Raw genomic sequence first — 27,271 nt, 5'->3', positions numbered from 1 at the left:
TAACAATACCTTTATATTGTTACAAGCTTGCAGTGTTGATTTGCACTGTGAGGATGTTTTCCAGGTATTTTACTTTTCTACTTTATGAATTTCTGCAAGTAATTGCAAGATTTGTTTTTTACTATGAAGAAAACAATAGGTCATTTTGAAACAGAACACAAAAACCCTTGAAATCCTCCAATAGCTAGAATTTAAAATGCTGCTGCTGATTGAAAACCTGCCTGCCTGTTGTAATCCCTTCATAAACAGGAAAAAAATAATCATTGATTTCAAACTGCTATGTATAGGCTTGTAAGAAATTCGTTTTAAGAAATTCTCTATTATTAGCTCTGTGTCTTACTGAAAAGCTCCACAGTACACTTATGTTTCTGCAAACACTTCAAGACTGAAAGTGTTTGTTACTAAAAAAAAATCTGTGACTCAGATATACATGGAGACAGAAAACAACACTAGTTTTCCAGAAGTCTGTATGGTAGGAACAAAGAAATGATGAAAGGTTAAATGGATATTCAAATCTGCCTATTTATTTATGCATACTCCAGCAGAGTCAAGGTTCAAAGCTTTGCAGCTTCTACAGTTTTTCAGAACGTGCTACTAGTGACAAGACAGATCCCAGTACTGGCACTGAGAGGAGGAACTGAAGAGCAGGTGCCACAGCAGAAGTCTGAGTTGTTTATCCACAGTGAAATCTTCAAACTATAACGACCAATTACGGAACATTTTTCTTTCATATAATATTTCTTTTTGATGCCTTTAAAGGGATATCATTACAAACACCAGAAAGTGAAGAGGATACCCACTCACTCAATTTTGAAGTTTTAACTCTTGAATTACTGAAGTTCCTGTGTGCAGAAGTATGTTCTGAACAGATGTTCTGTTAACATGGCAGGAAACACCACAGATCAGCGATCCAGATAGCAACTAGGAAATGCATAGCATCTGGCACCTTTTTGAAAGTAAACCTGCCAATAATTAATTGCACATATGAACCACTCTATCCTTGTCTAATGAATTGGACAGTTACTAAGATGTATTAGCCTATGTAACAGGGGTTAACTGCTCATGCCCTCTCCTTTGTCTTTGGCTTGTGTGGTCCCAGCATAACTTAAGGATAGAAATTGTTGTTGGCACTCAGATTATATGTTCTTGATTATATTATCATTGCTACATTAATTAATAATCAAGATATCTCTACAATCCAAAATTTATGGAGTTCCTATTAGGCAGAAATTGGGGTGGTTCTGTTGCTTTGTCAATGGAGAAAAAATGACTGAAAATGTGAGACTAATTGTAAAGGTTAGAATTAACTACATATATTCAACAAAAGGGGTTAAGAGAGTGCAGGATTAAAAAAAAAAAAATAAAAAATAAAAAAAATACATGCCCTCAGGAAAAAAAAGGCTGGTAACACTGTAGTCAGGTTTGCTGAAAAGAAGCTCTGAAAGTTTTCCTTGACAATACAGAAGCCACTAGATGTTTGAAGTTACTAAATTTCTGTTGAAAGTGCTACGATAACAATTATATAATTAGAAACTAAACAATACCAATTGCTTTTACAGCACATAGGAAATGAACAAAATATTGCTGCGTTTAAAGTGTGAGAAAAGGAGTTGTTTGTGGTCCTCAGGTTGCAGTATTGGGCACTTTCTCACAAGTTTATTTTTCAAGCTAGTTATCTGTATTCTATTTGCAAGCCATAAGGCCTAGAAAAGACCTCCCTCGTTACTTCATACTTCTTTGTCCTAATATCATCCAGATCAGACATCCCTCTGTTTTCTTCATTCTAACTTTCAGCTTTCATGGAAAATAATCTTCTTTCCCTTTTTTTTCTTTAATAAGTTTGCCTGCTAATACAAAAAGAGTAGCAAGAGATCTATTTAATGTTATTTCAAGGAAATTATTTTAAAATATTTTTGAGAAAGTTCTTAACGTGTACAGGCACTACTGTAACACAGCCTGTAGATGGACTCATCATATCAGGTATACAGCAGTGATGCATGCTAACACTGGACTAAGTTGTACAAGTTGGTTTTTTTTTAGAAAAGCCACCTTTTCCCCCCCGTATTATTTTCTCCTCTACTGTCCAGGTCCAAAGAAAAATGAGGTGGTGTGCCAAAAAGGTATTCAGTATCTACAGGATGTTCATGCTGTGACTGAAGCTCCCCACAGGCGGAGGTTCTCTGGTTCTTATTCCACTTAATTCATCATTCAGAACTCAGCAGGAGACTCTGCCTGATTTTGGACTTGAAACAGTTAGGCTGGTATTTGCCCCACCCTTTGTCCTCTAGAGGCTTAAAATGGAATCAATCTACTTTATTATCCCAGCAGCCTTTTCCAGAGAACTTCCTACCTGATAAACTATAAGTTGCAAATAACATCTCTGTATCAGATTTTGCCCTGAAATACATATTTCTCATGAGGTGTAGTCTAATAATCCTTTTCCATGTAGCCTGAGCTCTATGTCCAGCTTCTTTACACAACTAATCTCATTAGGGCTGGTCACAGCTTCTCCTTCCATATTCCTTAACTCTCTGTCTACTTATCACCTGCTCTTATGACCCAGACTGAAACCTTTTAATTAGTGACTGAGTTTAACAAAACTCCCATACTTGTCTTGATGATTTAAAGGCATCTCTACAGTTCACCCTGTTGGGTATGGATTTGCTTGTTTCCTTGCCTTTAAGGCATAAGCAAAGAATGTTCCACAAAAACTCTTGAATCAATTAACTTGAGAAACTACTAACTTGAATCTTAAAAATACATCTATTTATAAAGCCCTTTGTTTTTTACAGGAAAAATATGTTAACAATACCATAAACATTAACAAACCATCAAGCTTGATTTATCTAAATGCTAGCAGTCTCCTTATAGACCTGGGATTATTTTTGCATGGACAATGAGAGTATCTCTTTACTGTATTCAGTTCAACTATATGTTAAAAATTACCTCTCCCAAAAAACCCAAACTGCTAAACGTATATTGTCTCATATCACATCTTATTTTTGTATGTTGGTTTGTGGAATTTTATGATCCAATGTTTTTATACTAGTAGTGATGTTGTCTGTGGAGATTGTCTTGCAATGGGAAACCCTCATGCTGAAAGAACTTGTCAGACAACAGAGACAGTTGTGATATGTCAAATTAAGATGGCAAACTGATGTCAAAGCAGGTCTAGGGAGAGCCCATAACAATGTTACTGTCAAGTAAATAAAGAAAACTGAAACACAAGAAATACAAGTTATTTCAAGAAATCTGTGACAGTGGTACAGCTCTGTGTTTTCAGATACACTATTTTAGAATGATTACTATTTGTCAGTAGGACTTCAGGGTGGGAGAAAGATCTGAGGGCTACCAACTAAGATCAACAAAGTTCAGTGTGGAGCTTAACTTTCTTTTCTTGCTATCAATTCTCAGAAAATAATTACCATCTAAATAAAATATTAGTTCACCAACATTTTGTTCAACCTGTTCAACCAGATTAAAAAATTAGCGGGTGGGTTATGCTACTCAAGAGATGACACCTAGTTAAAATAAGGGTTATCTTGGCATTAGAAATTTAAGAAGCTGCATGAGTCTGTGAGGTTTTGTTATACTTTCTATTTGTAGCTGCACTGGTTCACTCACTGATCTTTCAGTATGGCCCTAAGGTTGCCAAAGTGGAGAAATATAGGGAAGTAAGAAGGATCAGTAAAGAACGAGTAAGAAAATAGGGCATCTAACAAGAATAAGTTATACACCGAAGCTGAGGAAAAGTTGCTAAATTTCAGGAGCAAAATAAAACCTCATACCTAAGGAAAAAAGTAACGTGTAATCCGTTTGAAATATAGTCCTTTGTTGCATTTTCAGGGGAAGTATGATCTTCTGGAGACTGTCATTTGGGATCATACTTGTGATCTGTCTTGTCTAGGATGTCACTTTTGACAGCTTTAGAAAGAATTGGAAAAGGTTCTTGAAATGAAGAGAAAGCATCATAGGTGTAGTGAAGGTACAAAGTATAAACATTTGCTTGTGTCGGTGACTGAAATGAATGTTCTGATTTCTGCCTGTATACTTCTTTGAAAATAATTCACTGTTGAGGTAATTCTTGCAAAATGTATTCCCTGTAACATGGATTTGAGAGGAGGAGGTGAAGGACTAAGAAAAAAAGAGAAAGGAGGGATAGATGTTCTACCACAGAGTAGAAGAGAGGATGGAGTGCGCTAGCCGTACCGCCCCAGTTGCAGAAGGTGAAGGCAGGGACTGGAAGAGTGAAGAGGTGCCCGCTGTAGGAGATTAGGTTCAAGACCATCTAAGGAACCTGGAGGTGCACAAGTCCATGGCACCCAATGACATGCATCCACAAGTCCTGAGGGAATCAGTGAATGAAATTGCTAAGCCACTATCCATCATATTTGAGAAACTGAGGCAGTCCATTGAAGTTCCCACTGACTGGAAAATGGGAAACATAACCCCCATTTTTAAAGAGAATAAAATGAAGATCTGGAGGACTACAGGCCAGTCAGTCTCACCTATGTGCCCGAAGAGATCATGGAGGAGATAGTCCTGGAAACTATGCTAAGGCACATGGAAAATAAGGAGGAGACTGGTGAAAGCCAACATGGCTTTGCTAAGGGCATATTGTGCCTGACAAATTTGGTGGCCTTCTACAATGGGGTTTTAGCATTGGTGGATAAGGAAAGGGCAACTAACATCATCTACTGGGACTTGTGCAAAGCATTTAACACTGTCCCACACAATACCCTTGTCTCTAGATTGGAGAGACATGGATTTGACAGATGGACCACTTGGTGGATAAAGAATTGTCTGGATGGTCACGCTGTGGCCAAAGGCTCAATGTCCAAGTGGAGACCAATGACGAGTGGCATTCCTCAGGGGTCAGTATTGGGACCAGTGCTATTTGACATCTTTGTCAGTGACACAGACAGTGGGATCGAGTGCACCTTCAGCAAGTTTGCTGATGACACTAAGTTGAGTGGTGCAGTTGCCACGCCTGAGAGACGGGATACCATCCAGAGGCACCTGAACAGACTTGAGAGGTGGGCCATGCAAACCTCATGAAGTACAAGTTCGTGCACATGGGTCAGGGCAATCCCAAGCACAAACACAGGCTGGGCAGAGAATGTATTGAAAGCAGCCCTGAGGAGAAGGACTTGGGGGTATTGGTTGATGGGAAGCTCAACATGACCTGGCAATGTGCACTTTCAGCCCAGAAAGCCAACTATATCCTGGGCTGCATCAGAAGCAGCATGATCAGAGGTTGAGGGAGGTGATTCTTCCCATCTACTCTGCTCAGCTGAGACCCCACCTGGAGTACTGCATTCACCTCTGGGGCCCCCAACATAAGAGGGGCGTGAACCTGTTGGAGCAAGTCCAGAGCAGGGCCACAAAGATAGTCAGAGGGCTGGAGCTCCTATCAAGACAGAATGAGAAAGTTGGGGTTGTTCAGCCTGGAGAAGAGAAGACTCTGGGGAGACCAGATAGCAGCCTTCCAGTATCTAAAGAGGACTTATAAGAAAGATGGAGAGGGCCTCTTTATAAGGGCATGTGGTGATAGGACAAGGAATGATGGCTTTAAACTGAAAAAGAGTAGATTTAGATTAACTATAAGGAAGAAATTCTTTACCAAGAGGGTGTGAGACACTGGAACAGGATGCCTAGAGAAGCTGTGGATGCCCCATCCCTAGAAGTGTCAAGGCCAAGCTGGATGGGACTTTGAGCAAACTGGTCTATGTAAAGTGTCTCTGCCCATAGCAGGAGAGTTGGAACTGGATGATCTTTAAAGACTCTTCCAACTCAAACCATTCTATGGCTCTGTGTTTCTTCATTTAAATAAGAAAATTGCAAGGAATCAGTAGAACATAAAATCTTAGAATAGTTGTTTTTTCCAAGATGTGTTGAATATGGGCAACTTCTTTGGTATAAATTTTCATTTAGTAGTTTTTCTACAAATTTAATCACAAAAAGAGCAACTTCATCAGGAAAGGAATGGCATCTTGAGAGAACATGATATGACAAATCTTGAAAAATCTTTTACCTTTTCAAGAGTTAAATTAATTTTAAATGGCTTTTCATTTTTTTTTTTCTTACTCCATCCACTAAAATAAAATCTAGGGCAGCAGCTGTGACAAAAATTTAGCCATAACTTTGAGCCACTTATTTGAGTAATAACAGGATATGGGAGGAATCAGAAGACTTTCAGGATCATGTTTTAATTTTAACAGTGCATTGTTGAGTGTTTGGGGAAGGAAAAAAAAAAAAAAAAGGAATGATTTTCATTGAGATTCTTTCTAAGTAAATAAGATGTTTGGATTTTCCAGAACTTCTAAGCGTAGTTTATTTTTTAGCTTTTCCAGGTTTCCACCAAGAGAAAATGTTTATAAGTTACTCGAGTCTACCTGAAACTGAAGTAGACTTTGATAGAAAACCAATAGTTCAATTTTATAGATATTTTCAAGATTAGAGGTGTTTAAATTTAATCAGCTGCAGTGCACTGTGATCACTGGTTTGTTTTGACTCATTGTCTAAAAGAGGACTTTGGAAGAGATGGAAACACATTTTGTTTCCAAATCAAATTTTAGTATATAGTAAGTATCATATTTAAAAAAAAAAATCTGTGGTGTTTTATATGAAAAGAATAATTTTTTGTTATTGATGCTAATTAGAAAAACTTCTCAATTTATACATGATAGAATAATACAAATTGTAGAATAATACAAATATGTCCTGGTATACCAATTAGCATATTAGTTCATTACGTCACAACAGATATCTGAAAATCGATCCATCCAAAGAAATACTGTTTTAAGAGAATGACAGATAATCACAAATGCATATACTAAGTAAATCCCAATGGACTGTTGGCCAAGGAAAAACTTACCACAAGGTCTAAATGAAAAACTAGATCCATTTTGAAAATATTTGGTAAGATATTAAAATGATTAGTGGATTTTATTGTATAGATTAAGTGATCTCTTTCTCATTTGATGAACGAGAATTTGTGCATCCTATGAACACTAAGACAAAATTGACAAGAACTCCATATGTTGGTATAAGAGTAGACTCTTCAGAGTAAGGTGGCACCAAAGCCAGTTTTGTCAGTATCATTAAAGCTCATGGGATCACAGTATTAAAGTCTGTAATTTTAAAAAAATAAATCATAAATACATTGTAATAAGTCCCCTCTCTGTGGGTGTGATCTCAAGGGTTTTTGCTATTCTTTGATATTTTGCTATTCTGGATATTTTATAGTCCTCATTTAGATTCCATTTTGGCAACTACAGTGGTGAAGCAGTATTTGTTTTCTTACTTTAATAAAATAATCGAAGAAACTGTTATGTAGCATTCTGATTCTTTTATATATTATGCTAGGATTAAAATCTGTTTTATTTTACAAATGTCACTAAAAGATCTGCACCGTTTGAGTTTGGTTTGAACAGATTAAAATTTACTTTTTATGTTGACCTATCTTTGTTTACTTGAGGTGTTTATCTCAAGTTACGAGTTCTAAAGATTTCTGATAATATTTTAAAGGTACTTCATTTGATAACCTGGATGATACCTTTCCTAGATTTTTGGGTACCAGGTGTAAAAGATATTACCTATGTTGTGTAGTTTCTTTCACCATAACAAAAGATCTTTTAAGTACAACTGTCTTGATGAACTACAAAAGCACTATTTTACATTCGTCATGTTTTTCTGTATTTCCTGTAAAGGGGATCTACCCATACAAAGGATGGTCTGGAGTACTAATACAGCCAACCTTCATGGTCCTTAGAGCTGGTGGTAATGTTGTGTGTGCTGCCAGTCAAAGCTGCTGAAGGGAATTGTTAAATCCATAACCCTGACTTTGTTATTTTAGTGAGTGTACATTATTTGGAATAGCATTTCCTTTCATCTAGTAAAAGTGGAGTTGTAATTATTTTCCAACATGACAGTGATTTCCATCTGCAGACTTTCTGTAATTCCTGAATATTTGCCAGTCTTTGCTTTTCATAAATTAAGACCATTAGTGTAATTTTAATGTCTACAAAGTATGTAACATACATATGGTTCTAAAACCAGTTTTGAGGTTTTTTTCTTGCAAAATATTACATTATGTTTAATACACATCTTGGGGATTTTTGCCTTTTTGTTTTTTAATAGTTGCTTTGTGTGGAATAAGAATATCTGTCATTTCAGCTAATAGTTTTACATACTTAGCATTTACTTTCAAACTTTTCATCTATCTTTACTTTTCCCTCCATACTATCTTTCCAGTTCTGTAGTGAAATCACTAGCAACTTGGTAATTGATTAAAACCATCAATTTGAATCTAGGTTTCTCTGAATGACATACGACAGGCAGGAAATAATGTAGATTTAAACTATCCAGGTAATTTTAATGAATGGTCAAAAAAGAAATCCCAAGTTTATTTCTTTGATTCGAAGTTGAATTTAGCAAAACATTTCAAAAAAACTTTTTCCATAAGATTTTGCTGGCAGAAGACATTTTGCAAGAACAAATAAACTTCAAGGAAAACTTGCATTTCCATTCAAAAGATCACCATCACTTTTTTCCTAGTACTGTCAGAGCCAGAACATGCTTTAGTGTCTGTCACCAGCATGAACTGTTCTTGAAACTTTGTCATGCCATTCCTAACAAATGTTAACAGAGTATAAGGACATAGTCTATCAAAAATGGAGACACAATTCATGAGTAGCAATTACTAGTGGAAAATTCCTGCTCTGTTTCTTGGCACAGAAGTCTGTGAGGATTATGGGCAAAATTACCATGTCCTGGTTCTGGCTGGGATAGAGTTAATTTTCTTCCTAGTAGCTCTTATAGTGCTGTGTTTTGGATTTAGCATGAGACTGATGTTGATAACACACTATGTTTTAATTGTTGCTAAGTAGTGCTTATACTAAGTCAAGGGCTTTTCAGCTTCTCATGCTCTCTCTGCCAGTGAGGAGGTGCAAAAGAAGCAGAGAAAGGACATAGCCAACAGCTGAATTGAACTGTCCAAAGGGATATTGCATGCTGTATGATGTCATGCTCAGCATATAGACTTGGTGGAGTTGGCTGGGGTAGGAGGGGCAACTGCTGCTTGGGAACTGGCTGGGTATTGGTCAAGAGGTGGTGAGCAATTGCGTTGTGCATCGCTATTATATATTCTTTTACTATAATTATTATTATTGTTTTTATTATTATCATTATTAAACTACCTTTATTTTAATCCATGACCACAACTTACCACAGTATGAGTTATTAGTAATTACAGTAAACAATTTGAAACAATACAATTTTGTTTAAAATACATGGAAGGCTATATAAGTAGCAGATAGAAGGCAGCTGACCTTACAAAATACAAGTTAAAAAGGAGAATTCTAATATTTTCAGATTTTTTTTTTGTCTAGTTTTAGATCCTTATGCCCATTTTGAAGTACATTTTATGCACTTTTCATATGTTAATAAAACAATGCATATAACAGCATGTCGTTATTTTGCCATATGCATTTTTTTTTTCTGTGCAAATCTCCTGTAGTGTTGATAACACACTGTACAGGAGTAATAAAGTCCAAGTTTTTGCTGTGAACTGGGTTAAGTGGATTAAACTTTCTCAAGCTTTTTTAGTTAGCCATACCTGAGACTTTCAAATAAGTAGAAGCTATAATTGAGTGAAACATTTCTGCAGGCTCTAAAGTATAGTTAATTGCATCTTTTTTTCTAAGTTGAATGTAAGATATAAAAACATTTAACTTTTGGTTTTGATAATATTACAATTGATTCCAGTTCCAATAAGGGCTTAAGTTGACACAAAGTAAAATCATTGAAAGAAAATGCAGGCAACCCTTGATAAAGACCAGATGAAATTGTGGTGGTATTCAGTTAGACTCGTACACACATTGTATTAATAATACTAAAAAGTTCAAAACCATCAAAACCATCTTATTTCATAAGGATTTAAAAAAAAAAAAAAATTATCAGCCTACATTATATTTCTTTAACATAGAAATTCACACTGACTAGTTCAGCATGGTGACTCCAAGGTTTTGAACCCATGACTTCATTAATGCCACAGGCATGACTAAAATAGTATAGTTGAAATTAATCTTTTTTAGACATTAATAAGTCATAGTGAAAAGAAATAATTAGCATATCTTTGTGCCAACAGAAGAACACTGAAAAAGAAGTCAAGTAAACCAGAGCATTTCAAGATAATTGCCCGACATACATCATTTATTCCAGACTAGCTGAGGTCATGCACTCGATGCTCCCAGTTTTTGCATCCATATATGTGGTCATTGTTGCCATCAAATTGCTGAAGTTTGGTGGCTGTATTTAATGGACAGAGAATAGACCATGAAGAAAAGTCCTAAGAACAGCAAATATAAAGAGCACATACTCTATTCAGTTGAACAATGACCTTTTTAACCTTTCTGTATGCAGGAAATATCCACTTGTATTTTAGTAATTACATTAGCTTCCTTAATGGCATTTGATACAGATGGTATAGGAAGAACTTATCTGCAGCTGAAGAATGCAGGCAACAGTTTTAGTTTGAATTGCAAATACTTTTTCTTATTGGAGTTTTTTTTTATTTATTTATTATTATTGGGGGGGAAAGTGAACTGAAAGTAGATTTGCGTGCTCTCCTCAAATAAGCCATTATTTTCAAAGCTTGTTATAAATTTTGTTACTCATTGTGTTAAAAACAGTGAAATTTTGCATACTCTAACAATCCCCTGTCATATCCTGCAAAATCGTAAAGAGGAAGAATAAAGGCAGTTGTTAGTGCATTTGGGACTTAGGAAATTGATCTCTATTCTGATTCATGTTACAAATTCTATTTTTGATTTTGTGAAGATACATCAACCAGTTTGTGCCTTCTGTCCCTTCTGTCTGTAAAACAGGAGAACATTCTCTTCCTCCTCTTTTTTTTTTGTCTGTCAGACTATATACTGTCAGATGAAGGCAATTATTTTAGTGCCTGTACCAAGCCAGAAGCAGTGAGACAATTCAGTCAAGCTGGACTTCCTAGAACAGAGGATCACACAAATTTAAAAAACAGAAGATTGTTACAATTAATTTTTTTTTTTGGCCTACGTAGGATAAGTTATGCAGGACAGAGATGATGATTCTTCCTTAACTTCACCTACAGCTTTTGATTACGTGGGATCTTCATAAACCAGAGGTTGCATTCTGACAGTTGTTCCTCATAGGCAGAAATGGATCTGTCGTCCTTTAGGTCTGATCTGTTTTTATTATTCTCTACTATTGACTCCATAGCTCTGACAGTAAACTGTGAAGATTGTGTTTTGCATAGCAGGAAAAAAACAAAAAACAAACAACAAATATTTCCTGCTTAATTCAAAATAAGTGCAAATGGGAAGAAGCACAAGGGATACAGAACTAGAGCCCTTGGCAGCCTGGAACGAGGAAATGGAACATATAATGGAGGGTGTACACCTATCCTCATATGATTTGAGTGGAAGAAGTCCCTGGAGTGAGAGTAGGAGTCTGATAAGTTACAAATTTGTAACATGAAATGATGGCCTTGCCATGAATGTTTCACATTTCTGTGTTCTGTTTTACTTCAAGGAATATATGGTATGAATACTTGAAGAGAAAATATTTCTATTTCCTTCTTCCTACCAATCAAGATGCATTGGGATTCCTCATATTCTGTCATGGCTACTCTTATTTTTGCTTATTTATAACTATTTCTGCTGTAGACTGAGCTGTCTGCAAAGGATGTTCCTTGCATCCATCTTTGACACCGTGAGCTGCTTTTATGACACCTTCCTATTCCCCTCTGTATTTTCACGTATGAAAAGTGCTACAGTCTCCAAGGTAGTTATGTTTCTTTTTGACATGAAAACCAACCTCCTAGTACCTCAAGTTTTGAACACTACTGGCTATGAAAGGTGTTAATGGCTGTTATCAATGGTTGTTTCATCAGTAGGCAATTAGAGAGCTGCTTACACCTGATGGGTGTGCTGATGTGCTAACCAGATGTTAGTTCTGCATTCTCCTCTTTCTTAATTTCACCAAAATCGGTTCCATTCTCTTTTCTGATGCTAGAATGCTCCATCCAAGCTTGCAGTTGATTAGATGTGCTATACCAAACGTTATCAATTGATATCCATACAAGTAGAAAAAAGATAGCAGTTTTAGGTCAGATGATCATAGAATCATCAGGCTTTTTAAAAGTATAGTATATAAAAATTCTTATTACTGTAAACAGAAAATTTTGCACTAGGGTTATTATCACTTTTGTGTCACATTTGTGTTACATCGTTATCTGGATGATAATCATGAGCAGTTATCCTAGTCTTGTGCCATTTTAGGCATGTTTATTTCAATCCATGATCCAAACTTTCTTTTGTATCATTTGAAGCTACACAGGTGGCATAAGTATCATCACTGTCTTTGAAAGTTATAAACTTCTAATTTAATGAATTAAGTCAGGATATATTCATTGTGTGTTTCTCTTTAAAGTGTATATTTTGCATTGAGTTTTCTGTTCTTTTTGGAAATTTGGTGAAGATGCAAAGAAACGAATGCTGATGCATAAACATTTGCTATAATTTAATTAGTTTATTTTTTTGTAACTGTGTGGTGGAGACATTTGTTCTTTTGATGTAAAATCAGAAGGTAGAGCCATATACAAATTTAGAAGACTGTATCATGTGAATACACTTCCAAGAGCATTATTTTGACTCGATAATGTTTTAACGCACCTGAGATCTGAATTTGAAAGAAGATAAGTGAACATGTGACAGATTTTTTTTTTTTTTAGGTGGTTTGTTTTGGGTGTGGGTTTTTTTTTTTTTTTTTTTTGTTAGTTTTACAGAATGTAAAGTGGATTCATAATAAACCAGAGGACATTCTGTGATTAAAATATTTGATATTTGTGCTACCTGCATTGGGTTAACTATGGAGTTCTGTCTTCTGTTTGGGTTTTCTTTGTCAGCTTTCAAACAGTGGAGGTAGCCTGCAGGTGATAAGTATCCCATTAATCTTTCTGATCCTCTAGCACTTGAGCATGAGAATAGCTGATCAATTACAGCAATTGTCTCCCTAAATGAGCTTTGCACATCTGCCTCTTATTTCATTAGTTAACTGTCTGCCGGTATATCTGATAGAATGGAATACTAGTGGCTTTTTACAGCTTGTTCTGTGTTACTGTACAATAAGGATGAGGTTGTTAGCAAAATTAGCACAAAAGGGTATTTATCCACTCCCCCAATAAATATACACGCCATTGTGTAGGAGTGCTTTTGTCTCTAATCGCTGTTTGTAGAAACCTACTTAAAGCACATCACTTTGCTTTTCAGCTTCCTGTTTGGTCCTTAGCTGAAAGCTTTATATCTGTGTATTTATCATTTTTGTAACACAACCAGTGTTTCCATGCCCTAAACTATCATATCATTGTGTTACCTATATGATTTTAGATAACAGAAGCTGCCATATATAAAGTTAACCTTAGAAGTGGATTTCCCTTCTTGTCTCTTTACAATACATCTTTTAAATGCTTAGATATGATATCCTTCTCTCAGAAAGCAGATTTGAATTTCCAAAGCTGCAAACGACTATTTACAATAGTGGCAATATTATCAGGTATTGATTATTCAAATTTAGTACAAAACAATGAGTAACAGTTACACTGCATAATTCAAGGGTTTTTTTAAGAAACATAGACTACAATTTACTGGTTATAATTTCAATAAAAACAGGATTTCATGTCAGTGCCTCTTTCATTAACACTCAAGCTTTTGATTGCAGGAAAAACAATTACCAGATGATAATTAAAATTATTTCTAAGCAAAGACCTAATTCTATATCTGTTTATATATGATCAGTTTATTTGTAAGATTTTACAGGATTTAATATTCAAAGGGGTTTTTTTTTAATGCTTATTGTATATTCAATAAATTTGGAGGATATACATAGGTAGTTATTTATTTATTTAGCCAAATAGTGAACTAAGCTAAATGCCAAAAAGGCTTAATGAAAAAACGTTCTGTCCTGAAATGGGTATAGGTTATTCCAGGGGATTCTTTGATGCTTTCTGAACATTTAGGTGTGTTTGAATCTGAAATTCTCAGGTAATTGTGTTTAAAACTTGTTTCAGTGAATTTGAGTGACAAAAAATACACAACAGCTATTTTGTGGAATTTATGAAACCACGGAACTATATTAATTAAATATCACCAATCTTTTCCATTAATTTTTGACTGTTTATTGCAGGTCTGGTTTGTATGAAGTCGAGTACTTCGGTGGTTGAACTTGTTATGCTGCTTTGTTCACAGGTAAGACATTTTCTGGTTTTAATTGTATTAGTTTCTTTGCATAGTGCTGGATTAGTGCCAGACTACAAATTGCATCTTGCTGTTTGTTTCATTCTTCCATTTCAGTATAAGAAAATAAAAATTAATCTGTTCTATTAGAATATAAATTGTAGAATTTTTTTTTAATACATGCCATAGTTTCTTTACGTTCACAGGGTATACAATGTGTTTTTGCATTTGTTTCATAGAAGTGCATGGATGTATGTTATGCACTTTTAATGTGTATGAACTCTATTTCAAGCCAGTTCTTACTTGTAATACATAAATAAGATACTATTTTCATAATTTTATGTTGAAATTTGGTTTTGAATTAGTAATTTTTCAAAACCTTACTTTGTGGTGACTTTATTACTTTTGATATGCATGGCATAATTTATTGCATATTTTATACAGCTGTCAGTATATAAAAAATGGAGGAACATGGCTTAGGTAGTCTTCAAGAACTGTCAGAAGCAGAGGATTTCCATTTTAAATATGCTGCGGTTAATTTTTTTTTTTCTTTTTGCATAGCAGTAATGGGTTTATCAGGAATCTGAAACAATTATCATTTTGAATTGGTTTCACAAGTAAAATATTCAAAACTAATATAATTCCTGATACTGTCTGCATTGTTTATATCTCAATTTTAACTGTATTTTTTGACAAAAGTGTTACTGGCTAGTTTAATATATATCGTTTTACTATAAACTGCCGGTAATAAGTTATCAACAAACATTTTAGAATTTTGCTCATTTTCTAAAATATAAGAAAAATATGATGACCTAATAGATCCAAATAACAAGTTTTTACATTTCTCTGAAGACTTATTAACAGTACCTTGTACAAATTTCCCCACAGATTTATCATATCATTTAAACAAAGTTATCATATAAAATGCCCGGGTTAACTTGTTACATTATTACCAAGGAAAATGACTTGTTTGTAGCTTTACCTGAGCATTCACTGCTGCACATTGAGAACATGCACCAAAAAATTACTGAAAATGAATGAGTTTCTAGGAGTAATTGAAACGAAGATTTACTTTTGAGGAATCTATCGAAGATAATTAACATTTACAACTGATCTGGGGGGAGGGAGCTCCAACTTACCTGCTATTTGCCAGTCTGTAGGTTACGTTTCTTCAAGCTTGTGTCATAAGGAAATCATTAAATATTGTTTTCCTTTTTTTTCCTCTCTTTTTTTTTTTTTTCCTTCCTCTTCTAGCCAGGGTGGATATTGGTTAGCAAAAAGTAAAAGAAAAAGAAAAATACAACCCTGGCAGGAATCCTCAGTGGGGTTTGAACTTCAAACCTTCTCCAGCAGGGCACTTGAAAAATTTGTTACCTAATGGTGAAGTCCTGGGTTCCAGGAAAGTACCAAAAGATCCATTAAGGCTTCTGAGCTCTATGTTCATGTCATGCAACCTTTCTTTTTTTTTTTTTTTAGCAGCTTTTGAAACATTTTCTTGAGGGAGGGAATAACTTACAGTCCTTTCTTCCCTAGCCTTTGGTATTTTACTGCAGTTCTCAGGAAGAAAGTGGAATGTAGCATTAGGGTCTAGTGTCTTTGATGGCCTCATCATCTAATCATAGGTTTAACATTACTCATTTGCTGGCTCCAGGAATTCCTGCCATTAAGGGCCCTAGAGATGAAACTTTGCCTCAAATATTGATTGAAAGGAAGAGAGAGAAATTTAAGCTCTTTCTGCGGTGCTTTTTTCTTCAGACATCCCAGTAAAGCTATGTAACAAATGCAGCTAAATCAATTTGTTATTTTTATGACTACTTTATGTGTTATTTATTATTTAAAAAACTTTTTACTATTTTTAAAATGAGCTTTATTTTATAGCTGAAATAATATCAAAGCCTAATAATTTTGAAATTTTGAACATTTATGCATTTCCTTCAATGTGTGCTTGGGAGACCTATTTTCCATCTACTCAATGACTCGGGGGAATTGCAAGCTTTTGGCTTTTATACCTCATTTGATACTTCAAGGTTGTTTCTTTATCTACTAAATGAGAAAGGTTTTGTATCCTGATGTCCACTTTTTACTAAGTACTTCAGAAGCTAATGCTATATTTATTAGTGATGTTAAATGTTTCTACAGGAACTGGTCAACAGGGGGCTGTAGCGGTGCAAATTGTACCCTCGTCCCCACCTTCCAGAATTATTTCTTCTGTAAATTGCATCTGCATAGAATATTGTATTTAATCCTATAGGTGTCCTAAACGTTCAGGTCTGTAGTTCTATTCATCTGCAGGAAAAATTTAGTTCATTTTTCTTATTTACATTTACATTTTTAAACTATTTGTCAAGAGAAAACACAAAGTAAATGGTATAAAAGTACCAGTACAAAAGATGACTAGAAGAAGAGTATGTCACAGAGACAAATATCGTAATCCAGCCTATAGTTTACAGAACTTGCAATCAGAAGTTTAGGAGATGTTGCGCACAGCAAATGAGGTTAACTCATCTCTATTAAAAAAACAGATAGTGCTACCTGAGCTTTTCCATATGATAATTGAGTAATATGAACTGGAAAGACTATATGAAGTGCTGTGTTTTTTGGTAATCCTAATGCAGCTATAGCTTTACTTCCTAACACGGGTAAATCCTTCATATTCAAATTGAATGACATTTAACAGATTATGTGGGGAAGTTCAAACTGTGTCATTCAAAAGATAGATGACAATATTAAAAACCTTTGAAACATATGATTTTGTTTGCACAGAACAAAGTAACTTTAGACATTGAGAAGGAAAGGGAAATGCGAAGTTTGTTTTCCTTTCATTTGCTACAGCAAATTAGATGCTTTTATGCTCTTTATGGTGGAAATTCCATGTTAATGACTACAGATTAGCAAGGATGTCAGATTTTTTTTTCTTATCTGAGCTCCTGAATAAAATCAACATTGCCAGGGGCTCATGTCCAAGGTATGGTCTGAATTTACATGAAATATCACATTACAAATGTCTGAAGGTACATGTCATGGATAATTCAATTCATATGGGCAGCATTTTAGACTCTGAGGGATATGCAATCAAGCCTTTCCCCCAAAGGAATTTGGAGTTTCTGTGAAAAATACATTTTAAGTTCTAATGGAACTCCTGTAGGGATAGTGCATCATTCGTGGGTTTAGGAAAGAACAAAAAGTTCCACTCTTTCTGTTTTCAGAATCTCTCTTGCACTGTAACTTGCTTCCCTGAACCCATTTTCTTTTTCCTAGTATCATCTACTTCACTAGATTAGAATTTAGGTTAATTTGAAGACCTTATTTGCTTTATTTATTATATAAACCAAAAGCATACAATCAAGTACTTGAAATATATTTTTTTCTGGATACTTGATAATAAACATATAATGATTTTCACTTTTCATAAAACAGGCATTTTCATTTGGATTTAGTCTATTTTAACATAAAACAGATAAAGATGTGTTATGTTTGACAAGATCTGTGCTTGATTAGCTGGTCTTTGTTCCCTCAGCTTAGTTGAGCATGTCACAGCTGTGTTGCTGTTGGAGTGGCAGATTTCTTCAATAAACCATACATAAAATAAAATAATTTTTGCAGTTTAGTTCCTTCTTACATCAGATTTAGATTTCAGTTACTTTTTTTACTTTTTTTGTCTTTTGTGGCCAAAGCACTACAATAGCTTCTAATTACTTCCAGACCTTTTGCAATTTCTTTCTCTTTGGGTATACAGCTTCTGCAGAGACTGAATGATGTTATCCCAAAGGTGTTTTACCTCATGCCACTTGCATTTTTCTGTATCTGACCTATTAACAGGGGAAATTAATTTTCTTAAATAGAAAATACTGTCTTAGTATTTAAGACATCTTGCTATTTGACCTGTTTAAAAACATAACTATTATAATGGATAAATGGTTACTTTAGGAAAAAAATACTATGTCATTTAAGGTTGTAGAATACCAGGCAAATTTTCAGATTTTGTAGTTGTCAATATATCATTCATTCTGTTGATTTTCCCTTCCCCATGTTGGAAGTTTGATCAAGATTGTAATTTGGGAGCCTCCGAAGGAAATATCAAAACTAGAATGAAAATAATTCACTTCTGAACTACTGTGTTGAGGAAAAATATTTACTTTAGATCCTATCTCTTGTAAATAGGTTTTTATCAAAAAAATTTATGAAGAGTGGGGAAAAAGATATACATACAAGAAATGTTTTACTTAAAACTGGCAATTAAAACCTATTAGGAGATTCCCAACTAAAAGATAACACGTGGTCCTTCTTATAATTGAACTGTAGGTAGATTCTGTAAATTATTTACTTTTATGAAAACTTATAAAACTTAAAATGCCTTAAATAAAACAAACTACACCAGGAGTTTATTCATAACTTGTCAAACCCTGATATGTAATTAATGGGTAAGCTGAGCTTCAGCTGAGCCTTTCAGATGTTGGTTGACAGTGTGAGCCTCATAAATGAGTTGTGTCTGTCCATATTGTCTTATCTATTAACCTGGAAATTTAGAAGCCGCTTGGGCTGAGTTCAGTCTGTTGCTCCATATCGCAGGCAGCCATTCAGTACATACTTAATCAAAAAGGATCTGTGAAGGATCTGCTCCCATGCAGCAGAGTCCATAAAACACTTCCTGGCAGTTTGACACATGTAAAATTTAATAGTTGTATACTACTACATATATTGCAGCAATCAAAACTATAAAGTGGCAGAAAGGGGCAGAAGGTAAGGTGGGTGAGTGTATTGCCTGTTGTCCTAAGTGGCAACAAAAAGTTTGAAACTATATGAAGAAATTAATCCCACTCCAAAGAGAGGTTAAAGAAAAAAAAAAAAAGTGCCTTGCCAGTGTAAATTTGAAGCAAATTCTCACTCAGTAAATTCGGTGATAGGTTTAGTTCTAAGAATATACACAGATCTATCAACCAGGCCCTAGAGAGATTTCAGTACACACTAGCACATCTAGATGTGCATTCTGCCTCAAAGTATGGGATGAATAGCCCTTGGGCTTCAGAAACTGGCAGCTGCCCAACACAGAAACCAAGCAGCTGAAGAAATTCTCTTAGAAATCCTTTTCTGCTCCCTACAACTCACCAGAAACAGCCCCAAAATGTAGGATTCATAGAACAAAAACACAATCCATGCTTCTTGATACTAAACGTACTCTGTTGAAAGCTTTCTAGAAAAGTTTAAGTAGGAATTCTCTGCTCTGATGCACAGTTGCTTCTTATCAAGCACCATCCTCACAGGTATTTCGCCTCTCTCCATCTTAAGACAGTTACCTTTATTTCTATATTACATGATTTGTATGTCTACTTTACATTTTGATATTATACATTATTAGAACCCTTTGATTATCATTATAGATTTATTTATAATAATTTTGTATGTATTTGTTCCTGTTGCCAATATTAGACTCAATTTTAATTATGCTTAATGGCCCTTATTTATTCTCTCCAAAGGTATTCCTAGAGTTCTCATACTCCTTAATTTTTGTTTGGTAAGTTACAGCCCTTTCAGAGTAACTGTGACAGCAGCACACTAACAGAAGTGTTTGCTATTTATCTTTTTGACACCAACTGCAGTAGGAAGGCTGAAGAAAAGTGATTTGGATTACTGTGTCCAGTTCTGGGCTTCCCGGTTCAGGAAGGACAAGGAATTACTGGAGGGAGTCCAGCAGAGAGCTATAAAGATGATTAGAGGTCTGGAGCACCTTTCTTATGAGGAGAGACAGAGAGCTGGGTCTGTTCAGCCTGGAGAAGAGAAGGCTGAGAGGGGATCTCACCAATGTTTTTAAACATCTCAAGGGTGGATGTCAAGAGGTTGAGACCATACTATTTTCAGTGGTGTCCAATGATAGGATGAGGGGCAATGGGCACAGACTGAAGCACAGAAGGTCCCATCTGAATATGAGGAGAAACTTCTTTACTTTGAGGGTGACAGAGCACTTGAACAGGCTGCCCAGAGAGGTTGTGGAGTCTCCTTCTCTGGAGACATTTAAGACATGCCTGGACACATTACTGTGCAATCTACTTTAGGTGAACCTGCTTTGAACCTCTCCTGAGGTCCCTTCCAAACCCAACTATTCTATGTGATTGTGTGTGTCATAATGACTTCTCTTAAATCTAAAGAAAAATTAATCTGGAACTAATCTGCTTAGGAAATTAAATCTCATATAACTTCAGTGGTGAAATAAGGTTGGTTATGCAAATTCCTATGGAGGTGTACTTTTTTACTCTTTCTTTTTCCTAATCGGGAAGCAAGTTGGATGTTTTACCTTGGGCCATGTTTTCCCATTTGTCCTGTTGGATTATCCATTGTCTCTGTATTTCTACCAATGTGACTAGGAGGAGACAATGTTGCAGATCATGTCACTGCAAAAGTCTAAGTTAAAATTTTGTGTAGGATACATAGAAGCACATATGTAAATGTACAGAAACTTATTTTTTCAATAATCTGTTTTTCCAGTAGATCTTGAAAACAGTTATCCTAACAAAGTTCTGGATCTGCTACACTGCTTCTGTCCGGCAGCTTCTTCTCTGCTTTACCCCACTTTTGATATTCATAAGACAGAAACACACCTGAAAACTGTTCAAACATTTGTTTCCTGGGTTAGTGGGTTAAGCTGGCTGAGACCCTAGTTTGAAAACCACCAGAGCTACCCAAAGAGAAGGATTCAGGATTGCAAACCTGGGAGCACAGGGGAGAAGAGAGAAAACTTATCTCATGTTTTTGTAGCAGCAAGCTGTTAATTCAGATTTCTGCATCAAAAGACTCTTAGGGTTCAGTTTCAGTGTTCAGCTTTGGCTTCTCTCTGGCCCAAATAACACTGGCAGAGGTATCATGTCTTCTCCACTTCTAGCTCCATATTCCTGATCACTCCCTTTCACCATTACATGCAATGGTGGAAACAGTCACATGAAAATAAAAAGTAACTCTGGATTAAATAGTAATTCTTAACTGATTATATTTCTAGAGTAGCCACGGAAGAAATAGCTCAATGCAGGTAGCAGGTGGAATGGCCCAGGTTGGAGGAAGAAAAGACTGCCCCATGGCAGCCAAGAAAAAAAAAAAAAAAAAGGGAAGGAATCTTGGCATTTGATAGGAGAGAAATAAGTTAAAACCAAAAAGAAATCCCACAGATTGTCATATACGGTACAAAGCACTAGAAAGGTATATGAAAATGCCAGTAATGTAGCTCCAAATTGAGGGTTTGTAGCTTCACATTTTGTTACAGATTCAAATTTAATTTCACTAAATAGTCTTTGTAGTTGAAGCAAGTACTTTCTTTAATATTGTCATCTTTTTTGGACTATATAAAGGTTCAGCAAGAGAGAAGCAACATTTCTACTGTGCCTTTATCCATTATCAAATATGGTACAGCTTAAACATATACTTACAATCTGATGTTGATTTGAGGCTCTCCACAATCCGGAGCACAGCCTATAGACAAATAGGTTGTTATATACACTTTGTGTAATTTCCAAAACCAGAAATAGACTCCAGTACAAGTTACAGGGGAAGGAGAAAACCTTTTTCTTTATATTTTTTTAATCTAGAAATTAAGTGGTTTGTTGGGAGGGGAGAATGTTTTTTTGTTTTATTTCCCCCCACAGTGTTTCTCACTTGCCTTATAGAATTCTGAAAGTTTTCCAAAATGTGATAATTTTGCATTATCTGTTTTTACGCTGAAGGGGTATCAGAGAATTTTCTTGCATTGATTTCCTGTCCATGTGTGGAATATCTTCAAGCCTTATCTCAATCTTTATCTGTTGACCTTCTGCTTCTGGTAATCTAACTTTCAAATGGAAACCATCACTGTATTCTTTACTACTTGTTGGACAGTTTACTTTCTTGATTACTCTGTGAGATGTCCTTCCAGATCCTTGTATACTCAGAAAACTGCTGCGGGTGCCTTTAGTAATCAGCAGGTTTTCTTCTTCAATATCTTACCTACACCAGAGTCACCATGGATCTTCTGGTTCTTCCTCTTGCATGTCAGACTAATTTTCCTTAAAAAATGCCAAAGAGTATATTTATTACACATCAGTGAGATGCTGATCTGAATGTCTCCTAGATTCATGGCAAAACAGGCAGGATCAGAAAACTGAAAGAATTACTTTCCTCATATCCTAAAATGGCAGTGTCTTCCCCTGACTTCTCTATTAAGTTGCATGTAATTGAGAAGGATCTTAGATCAGAGAAAAACACCTAGACAGTCAGAAAGAGTCAACTGGTATTTCCTAAAGGGCTGAGAAAAGGTGAAAAAGCTCATTATTGGAGGCCATCATTGTTAATAAATATACCATAGTTTGGGGGGTTTCATTATATACCTAATGGAGACAATATGAGTAGTTTTCCTTACATCAAAAAGTCTTATCTTTAGTGGTGCATTTTGGAAGACTTCAAATTAGTTATCTGCCTTTAACATGAGAGATTGATTGAGTAATATGTGGACTGGCTTTTGGAATTAATAGTCGTACATAACAACACATGTTGTTAATAATAATTTTAGTATCTCTTGAATGGAGAACTATTTTTCCAGACAGAAAGGAAGCTCAAGAAGTTATGGAGATGTGTATAACTCCTAGCATGTATCTTCTGTCTGCATTAGAAGATATGCAGAATGTCTATGAGGTGATTAAGGTTAATACTGTATTATCTAAATAAATCTGGGCATTTCCCTAGTGTTGTTTGGATAACGTGTTTTTTCAATTGTGTATTTTTTTTTTCTCTGCTAAGATAACAATGAAATGCTCCTCTGGGAATGCTTGACTTCATTTCCAAGATAAATTGGGCAATTACCACAGGTGATCAGAAGGGCAAGGCTCTGTGTGTTTTCAAAAATCCAAAAAGGAACATTACTCCAGGTCAAGAAAATAGAGAAAAAATTAGGCTTTAGTCTAGTGAAAGTGAAATCTAAAACTTCCTGTTACATTTGCTGCATTGTTAAAGTCATATTTATATAAATAGTGTTGTGAAAGTTTCACATTCTTTTGTTTTCCGTGATTTGGCTATAAGCCCATGTACTCCAGTTTGCCTTCCAGGAGGATGTCGTCAGTCATTCTGCAACTTACTTATGGTGGGAAATAGTCACTTTTAAAATGGATGACCTATCATAAAATCCTAAAATTGATCCCAAATTTACTTGAAAGAGTAGACCCAAAATTCATTTTATCATCTATCAGCAGTATACATGTGAGTGTGAGAGAAGGTTAAAGACAGTAAAATTGTAATTCTTAGATCTGATTCTCATTCCAAATAATAGTGGAAGGTTTTAAGACTCCAATATCTTTAGTTCAGTTCTTCTAGGAATGGTAGCGACAATCCTATGATCTTAAAAACTGTATAATCTTCTCAGAAATTTATGAGGCTTTATCTTTGAATCAGCTGTTTTTTCTGGTTTTACCTAATTTTATTGGACATGGTTTTCTACCTTAAAGATACATTTCCTTCAATCTTGTAACATTCCCTTTGAATCTTTCCTCTTAAATGAAGTAAACCAAGTTATTGGTGATTTTAGAAGGTAATTTTACAACACAGACTTCAAACCCAAGCTAAATTATGTGCATGTTGTGAATTGCAAACACATTTTTATACAATTTCCTCTTCCTTACCCTGATAAAAGGTAACACCTGTTCAGCTCTACATAAGAGTTTTCTCCAAACATATTCAAGGGTCCAGAAAGAAGAGAGTCAATATAATAGAATTTCCTCTACCTCAAGAAGTTATGATTAAAATACAGTGATTGAAGAATTGAGGTATCAACTGAATTATTAATATCTTACACTAGAAAATTAAATAAATATTCAAAATGGAAAAAAAAAAAAAAAAGGAAAAAAATACTCAGATTAGTTTAAAATATGGAGAAGAGACAATTCCAAAGAAGATACAATTGATTGAGACAGTGGCAACTGTAGTGGGAGGAGAACTGTATGGTGATTACTACACCATTCAGTAACTGCAGTTTGTTGAGCAACTTGAAATTTGTGATACAACTTTAAACTTCCTTGCAGATATTGGAAAGACCGAGAGCTCTCATGTAAATTATGAAAACCTTCAGAATTTTATTGGACTGAGAAAATACATTCATAAGTCAAAACTGTAAGAATATGAGAGAGTAAGAAAATGTACATCATGATTTGAAAGGAAAAAAAAAAAGAATTTCGAGTAATATCTGCGCTGTGATATGGTTCATGATTTAGAAGTTCTAGCCTCTTACTTTTGTCCTGATTGTATTAATCTCTTGTCCTCCTCTGCATGGACAGTTTCATAACAGGATTCAGGCTGAATCTTTTGTCAGGGAACATGTACTGATGCTTTCTGGATGCAGTGATGCTTCTCAAGCAATGACAGAATAGAGGAGGAGGACAAGTTAGGAGGGGGCAGAAGGGTGGCAATTGTCAGCATCCTAATAATTTATTGCATTTTTGATGTATTCAATGGAATTTTGCATAATATAAAATATCTAGAACATAGCCATATTGGCCAATAATGGAACTGAATGTCTAAAGTTATGATATTTAATTATTGTGTATGAAGACAACTTTTAAATTGGTTTCAATATGAATAATTGTTTTTAAAAAAAATTGATATCTTCATTCTGGTTTTAGTCCTTTCAAAGAAGTGATGTGTCATCATTCTTGAATACTGTGTGTGTTAATCTTTAACTATGCCTCTATCCTTGAGTCTTCTGCACCCTACCTTGTTCCAAGAGGTGCACTGCTGGCAGTAGTAGTTGTTCCCACTGCCCTGTCAAACAGGAGCTTCAGGCAAAGAAAGGTCAACATATTCTCCTTGTATAGAAGAAATTTTATGGTACATGATTTTGTCAAAGTCTTCCATTACTTCAGCATGTAATTGGCATCAGCATTTTTAAGGTGCAGAAAAGTCACCCAGCTTTTCATATAAGGATGTGAAGCTGAACCAAAACCGCCTGAGATGTAGTGCAGTCATTCAAGCACTTACTTGCTTATAACCAAAAGTCTAGGCTACGATTCTACTTACCTATAGCGTAAATTTTCCAACTACCATCACTGTGTCCATTACGTTTGGTGTTTGTCTTTTTGTTGCTTGCATCTTGGGGGTAAGAAAGATTTTCTGTGGAAACTAAGATAGTATAAAAAAAAAATTGCTGCACATTCTTTGGGCATATAATGCCACATTTTAATCCAGTCCTTAAGGTGCATGCTGTGATCCAAATGGCCAGTTGCAAAGGCAACTGTAATGTTGACATTTCTGAGTATTTCTCTTCCTTGTTTGTGTCTTTTAAAAAGAAACTGGGAAAAACAAAACCAAGTGCCTTTCCACAAATACAGCTCATCTATCAGTATCAGGAATCTTTTATATTAAATTATGCCTAAAACTGAGAGGAGATTGTAGTAGTGGTAATTATTCCCTTATTTGTGGATTAATGGGGAGTTGGGAGTTTGTAGTGAAGTTTCCAGTAATGAGTTTGTAGTGAAACAATGCACGAACCATGAATCCTAGTTTCTTTCTGGTTCTGCATCATTATGTTTTCCACTAGTTTTCAGTAGATATTTGGGCAGGTTTCACACACTTTTGTCATGAATAATGATTTTTTTGTAAATTGATGAGATTTTGCACCTATGGAAACATAAGAACAGATTTGTTTGATTCCACATAGGTATCTAATGGCTCTTTAGGTACATTAAGGTATCTCACCTAAAAAACAGTAAGGCATTTTGGATGTCCTACAGTACCTGAGACATTTGCACTGGCCAGGAAGATCTGGCAAAAGACTTGCAGGAATCTCTTGGTCTTTTGCAGACACAGATAAAACTTCTGTCTCTCATTAAAAAATTAACTAGCATGCTTTCTTCTAGCCATCTTAGGAAGCTTTTTATTTTAATTCTTTCTTCTTCTTTCCTGAATTCTAGTCACACCAGTTCTGCCTTCCTGACTGCAGAGTCATATCAGCTGTGGTGCAGAAAAGCAGCTCAAAATAAAATACTAATAGGGCTTTTTATAGTGTACAGTAAAAGACTCTCATTAAAGAAAAAAATAATGCTACAGCTCAAGTATTACCTCCAGCCCAGACTATTGTTTCCTAAAATGGCACTTGGTGCCTACGTTTAGGCAACCGAATCCTTTCCTTCTTAGTTTGAGTGACTTTGTACTATACCAAGGTGATTTAATTGATTCCAAAAATTAGGTCATTAGGCTTGCTTCAGTTACTGTATTTTGAAAAGAACAAAATCAATAGCATGAAAAAAAGGATCTATTACAATGGTTTTCTGGCACACAAGCGAGAGGCTTGAGTGCTGATACTCTGTCTTCCCTAATCAGGACTTACATGCTCCATAATGGGTAAATAATAAGTTCATTATTTGGGTATTTTAGCTTGCCTCCTACAAAACCTATGAGGAGTATATTATTATTGTTGGGGTTTTTTTAAGACATATGACTTGGTAAATTCGTGAATTTTCATAGGATCAGCAAGAAGCACCTTACTGATTAGCAACTAGTTTTCACAACTGTTCTTTGAGAAAATTTCCTTGTCTGTGCAAAGCTATTTTTTGCCCATATCAGGAAATAAGCATCTGGGATTTCTGCCTGATTTTTTTTAATCCTGCAAAAATGGAAACGTAAAACAGAATAGTTCTGTAACTGTAAGCTCTCTACCCATTTTTGTTATAACATGAAGACTCAGGCTGCAAAATTTCTCTCTGAACTGTAATTCAGCTAAAGTATTTTGATTTTTTTTCTGTATGAATAAAAGGAAATGTTTATTACACTGTAAGAAAAGTTTCAAGGAATTATTGCAAAAGAAAGTAATCGTTACTTACTAGAGAGATATCTTGACCTTTTTTCATATCAAGTATCAAAAGTCTGTTGGGGTGATAGAGGCAGTGGGTTGCATGGCAAAAAGCTGTGATACACTGAGAATTTTCTCTTTAACTTAGTGGTATATGAAGTAAAAGCTGTTATCTTCTGATATCTACTAGGTGGTTAAAATT

The 27,271-nt window shown here is 35.2% G+C and overlaps 1 protein-coding gene across 2 annotated transcripts in view; it reads left to right on the top strand.

The window, feature by feature from the left end:
* Positions 1-27,271, top strand: part of NBEA (neurobeachin) — a 490,666-nt gene that overhangs the window by 216,068 nt on the left and 247,327 nt on the right. For both annotated transcript variants that reach the window (XM_082063608.1, XM_082063609.1), the window contains one exon: positions 14,230-14,291. In XM_082063608.1, the coding sequence (XP_081919734.1) occupies positions 14,230-14,291 (62 nt within the window). The remainder of the gene's footprint in view (positions 1-14,229; positions 14,292-27,271) is intronic.

The sequence above is a fragment of the Streptopelia decaocto genome (genome assembly GCF_964273445.1).
Source record: "Streptopelia decaocto genome assembly, chromosome: 1".
In the NCBI taxonomy this organism is placed as follows: domain Eukaryota; kingdom Metazoa; phylum Chordata; class Aves; order Columbiformes; family Columbidae; genus Streptopelia; species Streptopelia decaocto.
The sequence above is the reverse complement of the archived record's forward strand: the minus strand, read 5'-3'. Positions and strand labels throughout refer to the sequence as shown.